The 7,547-nt window shown below is 36.6% G+C and overlaps 2 protein-coding genes across 2 annotated transcripts; one reads left to right on the top strand and one right to left on the bottom strand.

Annotated features, from left to right (window-relative positions):
* The first annotated feature begins 330 nt into the window (after window positions 1–330).
* On the top strand, window positions 331–4,114 carry LOC107891075 (CASP-like protein 5B2). Its single transcript, XM_016815729.2, has 3 exons — window positions 331–1,731; window positions 3,009–3,141; window positions 3,723–4,114. The coding sequence occupies exons 1-3, from the start codon at window positions 1,601–1,603 to the stop codon at window positions 3,921–3,923; spliced, it is 465 nt and encodes a 154-aa protein (XP_016671218.2). The 5' UTR covers window positions 331–1,600; the 3' UTR covers window positions 3,924–4,114.
* Window positions 4,115–4,281: 167 nt separating this feature from the next.
* On the bottom strand, window positions 4,282–7,199 carry LOC107891076 (wall-associated receptor kinase-like 20). Its single transcript, XM_041100921.1, has 3 exons — window positions 6,071–7,199; window positions 5,865–5,927; window positions 4,282–5,782 (listed from the first exon to the last, which is right to left on the bottom strand). Exons 1-3 carry the CDS (start codon window positions 6,843–6,845, stop codon window positions 4,707–4,709), a joined length of 1,914 nt encoding a protein of 637 aa, XP_040956855.1. The 5' UTR covers window positions 6,846–7,199; the 3' UTR covers window positions 4,282–4,706.
* Window positions 7,200–7,547: the final 348 nt, after the last annotated feature.

A 7,547-nucleotide genomic window follows, 5' to 3' on the forward strand; every position in this document is an offset into this window, starting at 1 on the left:
AATTAAATTCCGAGAAAAATTATCATTTTCCATAAATAGTTGATTATCTATTTTTCGAAAAAAGTTCATTATTTGTTTCTTTTATAAATTATAAAATGTGGGATTTAATTTTTGAAATAGGTATGAAACAAGCTTAGATTTCAGTTTTGATTTTAATTTTATAAAGGGATAACGATATATTTGGGTCTTGCACTTTATCAAATAATCCAATGTGGTCCTCTGCCTCATCTTTGTGCCCCTCCAAAATGAAGGTGACACTTAACATAGTTTCATGTTGAGTTGACACTAGTAACATCCCTTCAGTAGTTCAATTCTTGTTGCAGAGTAAAAGAAATGTAATAAAAATGAGTAAAGAAGGCGTAGACAATAATTTGATTCATCAACCTCCATTTTCTCAAGAATAGTGTCTGATGGGCGGGAAAATATAAGTTATGGGGTTGAACTTTTCTTCTTTTCTTAATTGCATCCCATTTAGTATTGGGTTATTAGGACCATTTATGTCAAGCTTCAGATGATTTTCTTTACTTGTTTGTCAGAAATTTCAAAATTTAACATTGATTATGGATGTATGCACCTTGATCAAAATCATTATTAGCTCAATTTCAATTATTTTTAAGAAATGATAAATTATTATGTTCTAGATGTTTTATACATATATTCTTGTAATATCTTAGCTTTACAATTTGTGTTTTTGTATTCTTTAATCAAATAGAACTTAAGTCTAAACTACAGATTTCATTCTCTGGATTTCAACTATGATTTTTGCGGATCTTATTCAATCTGATAAGATCCTCGGTATTGATTCTCATCGTTTGTTTCTCACAGAGCATCCGATCAATTATAAGTTTATGGTGGCTTCTTTTAGATTTGTAGAAGAAGCTTTTGACATCATAATAGTTTTGATCCAAAAGCATCTTACAGTTGATTAAAATCTCTGCATCGGTTTTTTAAACATAAAAGCGCAGACGATTTATTTCACAAACTGCTCAAGGCATTAATTAGTTTTTGGTTTCTTCAACTTTCTGGCAAGCAATTTGAGATTTGGTAATTAATATTTTCTTTTGCATGGTGGTCGAGTCGAGGTTGTAGGAATAAAATGGTGTTTAAATCGAACAAGAAATTTACCAATTTTTCTTTGCATTAGAACAGAGTCTCTTAACCATTTGTCTATAAAATAAATGAAAAAAAAAAAGGAGGCATCCACGGAGTATATATACTTGGACTCACTCTCATCAACTCAACCCAACTGAAAAATTAAAGCATTCTCTCTCTTTCTTTTCCTTCCAAAACCATCAATTATGATCTGCTAAGCTCATCTTAATTTTCTGGCTATTTCTTAAATCCTATGCTTTTAGTTTTTAGTTGGGAAGGTCCAAACTCCAAGTCTTCAAATCCCCATTTCCATATTTGTTATTATTATTTTTTTGCCTTAAAATATGGAACCAAAAAGAAGCTGATTTGGAACTGGATTTGGGGTTGTCATTAATGGAAGAAACGGTTTAAGATTCTAGGGTTTCTCTTCTCTTCTTTTTCCTGTGAAAGGAGGGCCCTTTGATTTTCGGGGATAGTGGGTGCCCTGCTCTTAGCTTGAAGGAACAAGATGAAGGTGTTTATAGGAAGTCCAGGAACGGTGAGTGGGTTAATGCTAAGGATATATCAATGTGCATTTGCTGCTGCTTCCATTGCAGTCATGGTCTCTGCCTCTGATTTCTCTTCCTACACCGCTTTCTGGTACTTTCTGTTTTTACCTTTTTCTTACTTTCGATTCTGCTCTCAAATTTTACGTTTTTAGGTTCGACGGGGCTTTTTTCCTTTTGTTTTTCCTTGTTTCGGTTTATGTGGAAAATTTAATCTTCTTTTTATTTTTTGCCGTTATATCAGTATTCCGAGGTTTGATGATCAACATAATTTTAGGTGAAATTATGTGTTTGAATCGGATTACTTATCAGCTTGGGAGCATAATTTTATTAGGCAAAAACTATGGGCGAAAGATAATTACCTTAGCTGATTTGTAGACTTGTGGATTATTACCTCTTTGAATGTTGGTGCAAATTTGTTTCTAGTGCTAATATTTAAAAGAATCCTGCAGCTGTTTTTGCTACTCTGGGTGTTCTGGTTTCAATTTATTGGATGTTGTTTAGTTTCTAGATTTGAAATCTGGGTATGTTCAGTTTTTAAGTTTAGATCAATTTTGGACCCTAGTATTTATGCTTTCTGTTTCTTATGTCGGCTGAGAAGCTTTGAGTATTGACCTTGGAGGGTATCATTCCAAATTCCAGTTTTGTGATTTTCTTAAAAATGGAGATGAATGAGAATTTGCTACCTTCAATTTTACAGTTTGCTTGCATGAATGTTTAGCCTACCTATTCTTCTGAAATTTTATTTTAAGCTGAATAAGAAGATGTAACAATGGTGTCTGGGGAAATAATAGAAAGTTGGTTGTTTCAAGTGTACTTTTGTTCTTAATAGCAAATTTTGTTTCAAACTGAGTGATTATGTTGGGGTTAACAGTACAGCAGGAAAAATGAACTGATCTCTATGGAACTTTTCTTCTACTATACATAATGCAGTGATGATGGTTTACAATATTGTGACAGCCTTTAACACAGCCTTCATTTGTGTTAATGACATTTGAGACAGAAATATAATATAGGTTTGAATGAACTTGAGTGAATAGTTGACTAAAAGTATATAATCTCTTTATGAGTCTTCTGTTTTTCATGTCTGATCCTTCAAATATGCAACTCTGTTGGAACTTGTTCTTGTTCATTTTTGAAGTCTCACGAAGTGTGGGTTTCTGTTGTGAAAATGTTGAAAACAGCTGTTTTGACATGTAAAATAGCATTTAAGCGTATCTTGTGTGGAATCTTATAGTTCTATATATTCCTGGGAAAGGGAGAAATGTTTAGGTTTGATGGGGTGGAAAGGATGGTTAAAGTAGAGAAGAAATGCACTGCAATAATTGTTATTTTGTGCAGCTTTGATATTCTTTATGTTCTCTGTTTCAGCTATTTGATTGCATCTATGGGGCTTCAACTACTATGGAGCTTTGGTCTTGCATGTCTCGATGTTTATGCTTTGAGGAGAAAGAGAGATCTTCAGAATCCAGTTCTAGTGAGCCTATTTGTTGTAGGTGATTGGGTATGCAGCTTTTCTCTAAGAACCCCCTCTAAGCTCCTTTAGTCCATAAATGGATGTATGAACATTGATGTGAATTAGGTTTTTTACAAAAATTGCCTGCTATAGTGCTATTTGGTATTTGCCATTTTTCAAATTAGTTATCCCTTATTTTCCCCATATTATTATTATTATTATTATTATTATTGTTATTATTATTATTTCATGTTCAGGCTGTTTATGATTCCATAAATGGTTTACATAACTCTTTAGACCTCTTCTTATTCTATCAAATACAGCCTTTCTGTTTCCTGTATTGCTTGTTTCTATGGCGACCTGTCTCCATTTGTGATTGACAATAAAGTGACATCTTACATGGATGGAGGACCAGCGTCTTCCTAATCTGTTTATGAACTCTAATGCATTTTGCTTTAATTTTTTAAGAATGGTGCTAGCAATTGTTATTTCAGTCTTCAAAATTCAATCTTCTCAGTTTTCTATTGGTATTTCCTACATGCACCTTAATTTTTGCGATCATTTTTTTTTCTTGATACTCTTTCGGCCAAAATTGTATATCACTTGTCTAACCCTTCTTGAATATGCAGGTTACAGCTATGTTATCACTGGCAGCTGCATGTTCGTCGGCAGGGGTTATAGTCCTGTATGCTAGAGACTTGGACTTCTGCAGGGTTCAAACTCGTCTCCCATGCAATCAATTTGAAATATCGATAATTTTGGCGTTCATCACATGGGTTTTGGTCGCAATGTCATCTCATGTCATGTTCTGGATCTTAGCCTCTTTCTAAAGGATTCGAGGGTTCCCATGCTCGTAACATATGCCCACATAATAGCATCTCGTATTTGACATGTAAATGCTTCTTTTTCTTTTGCTTCCCATTCCTTGGTTTTTGACAATTTTGGAGCATTGGAGTAGTTTTGCCTCTGCAAATTAAGGATTTTTGTTTTAGTATTCAATTTCAATTAAATTTGTTCTCAACTTAACTTCCAATCATTAACAAACAATCTTGTCAAACTCCTGTGGATGGATCCCCTGTCATTGTCGGTTGCGTCTTTTGCGATATTAAATAAGGTCTTGAATTGAAAGGCATGTGAACTTGCTCTTTCTTACATCTTCCAACAGACATCACATTTTGCCTGGTGTTTTATACTGTCATGTCTGATCAAGATATATGCAGTGAGATTCGTCTATGTATGCTTGAAAAATATGAAGTTGGTGGTCTGTATAAAATTCAGATTTCATCTAAGAAATCTTACTATCTTCCAGGGCCCGTTGATCATCCTAAAGAAATCCTGGATCAAGCTTGATTTCTTGAATACCTATGGATTTGAAATCTTTAACATGCTCTTTGAAATCTTTCGGTTTAATGACTGCATGTGGTTTACTGCTTAAAAATGTATGGTGTCTTGCTGCTGTAGTCCTTAATGCAGTGTAAGTGTGGGGATTCAACCAGAATCTTCATGTTGTGCAAAATATGATTGAAACTGCATGTTTTACTTTTAAGGATAAGTTAGAAAATCAACTCTGGGTTACTTTAACAATTGATTGCGGGTGCTAGCTATTATGGCATTTACTTCTCTGAAACCTCACCAGCAACAAGGCTGATAATGTATTCAATCTCATCGGCGACTTCCTTCATGGAAGGTCGGTGTTGTCTCTTGTCATCCAAACATGATGCTGCTAATAGCCCCAATGCTTTAATGGTTTCAAGTTCTAACTTTTTAGCTCCTTCTTTGATCACTGGATCTACAACATCCATCAGTTTCTCTTCATTCATTATATTTTTCATGTAAACCACCAAACTCACGTTCTCATCTTCCCTGTTAAAATCTATGGCCTTCTTTGAAGTCAAGAGCTCAAGAAGAACAACCCCGAAGCTATAAACATCACTTTTATCAGTAAGCTGAAAACTACGGTAATATTCTGGGTCAAGATATCCGACAGTTCCTTGAGCCGAGGTATAAATGTGACTATCACCGCCTTCTGTTCTTTCAACCAGCCGGGACAAACCGAAATCGGAAATTTTAGCATCAAGCTTTTCATCAAGTAAAATGTTGCTTGATTTCACATCACGATGGTAAATGGGTGGAACTGCTGCTGAGTGGAGATAAGCAAGGCCTTCTGCAGTCTGGTGAGCAATGCGAAGCCGATGTCGCCATGTGAGGGGAGCATATTTGCCGGAAATATGACAATGGAGGTGATCAAACAAGGTCCCATTGGGGATGAACTCGTAAACCATGAGAGGCAGTTCAAGCTCAACACAACAGCCTAGGAGTCTTACCAGGCACCTATGGTTCACCTGGCAAAGTATTCGGACCTCATTGAGGACTTGATCAGTTCCTTTGGTGTTCCCAACCTTTGCACGTTTGATTGCTGTTACAGTTCCGTCATCAAGAATGCCCCTGAAGACCTCACCAAAACCTCCAGATCCTACAAGGTTCGACACAGAGAAGTTATTGGTGGCTTTCTTTATTTCTTTGCCAGTGAAAACCCTGGCTGATTTGCCATTGTTTCTGGCATTTAACATCTCTTCCCTTTCCTTGATCATATTCTTCTGCGTTTCTTTCTTTATGCGCCGGTGTTGCTTGTAAACTATAATTCCGATCATTATACCAAGCGAAAGTCCTCCCAGTACAGCCGTTATACCTGAAAAGAAATAAAAAAACATACAGTCACCATCACAATCACTACTTGGCAGGCATACATCAAATAAGAGGTCGGCACATACCACCAGTGAGCACTATCTGCTTCTTTTGTTTTTTGCAGCGTTTCCCTGGTCGGCATTTCGTACCTAAATGAATAGAAGACAGTATCTTAATGCTTATGGCCGCATGGAATTTTTGCCGGTTTCAAGAGGTGAAACTTTTGCTGTTTTGCTATAATTTTCTATAATCAACATGGTTTTTTCACAATCAAAGGAAAACGGTTACTTACTTCGACATAATCCGTTGACAGGATCCCAGGTAAATCCTTTGTTGCACAAGCACCTGGTTGTTCCAACATTTGCTCGATCGGCTAAGCACTTGGAATGAAACAAGTTCTTGCAATCCATAGGTGCCTTGCAAGCCGGTTCTAGTGGCAATGCCCACTCGATCTCTAAACCAGGTTGAGGCCATTTCTTTGGAGGATTTGCAGTGTCAAAATTCACGAAGCTCTGATAGGCTAGACAACCTCTATCATGAATTCTCACCACATATGCGGTTTGTGAACCGCCAGTCTTGAACACACAACAGATAGGACTCCTCATGCATGCCGCTGCATTATCCTTTATATAGTAATGACATATGCTTGTTGATGTACAATTTATGGGTGCTTGCAAGTGAAACATTGCGTCGGTACAGTTCAGCAACAAAATGGTGTTACTGCTAGTGATGTTGAAAGGGAGATTATCATCAAGCTGGATTCCTTGTGTGCTGATATCACTCGAAATGCAACTATTACCCAAAAGACTTGGGGGCTGGAGAACCATCCGCTGAGTCATGGGGTTGATGGATATGATCGTGTAGGATCCCTTTAGAGCATCAAACCATAGTGCCCCTGCAGTGCACCGAATCTTGTAGGCTTGATCTCCACAATTAGGTCCCGTGCTGAGAGGGTAAGGTACTGGAATGCGGCCACAATTACCACAACGCACTAAGGCAGTTGTACACCCTGCAACTGAAAGCAGTACTATCATAAAGATCAACATTGAGAATACATATTTCTCCATTGTAGGAAAGGTTGGTGGAACTTGCAGCTGAGGAAAGGATCTATTTCAAGTATTTGGTTACTCAGGATTCTAGGAGGACAATATTGGCCAGATTACTTGTACATACCAATGCGAAACTGTGTGATAGTAAATGAAGAAATTCTAGTTAACGTGGTTCAAAGGATATGTTGGCAATTTACCTAGGCTTAGTGTAGTTTGATGTAGAAAACTAGGTTAGGTTTCTTAAATACAGATCAGATTTTCTTGGGAAGATATGTGGGTTCACTGTATAGAAATCATATGTTAATGCTTCCAAGTTCCACCCCGTGGTGATGATTATACTTTCCTTAGATCTCGGGCTCCCCATATCTCTATGAAATTACTTACCTTCGAAATGGTAATTTAAGGCAGTTTACAAGTAACTAAAATATACAAATTCCACACTGCTCAAGGTGAACATAGTTTCTCTCGAGGATAATGAAGAAGTGCATTCGAATCCTAAGCTTCATTATATGAACCAACTGGGCTAAATCCCAAATTTGGTTTTTCTCAACCATTTCCTAATCAGCATAACACGAATAGGTTCAGAACCGATGGCACATCTATTGGCAGGCCAAATATGAATCTTATTTCATTTTTTACGAGATTTTAACTAATCCTATACCGAAGAAACAAATATTAGATAGCTAGAAATTATATCATTCATTGTCCATGATATTGAGT

Source organism: Gossypium hirsutum, chromosome D09, assembly GCF_007990345.1.
Source record: "Gossypium hirsutum isolate 1008001.06 chromosome D09, Gossypium_hirsutum_v2.1, whole genome shotgun sequence".
Classification (NCBI taxonomy): Eukaryota; Viridiplantae; Streptophyta; class Magnoliopsida; order Malvales; family Malvaceae; genus Gossypium; species Gossypium hirsutum.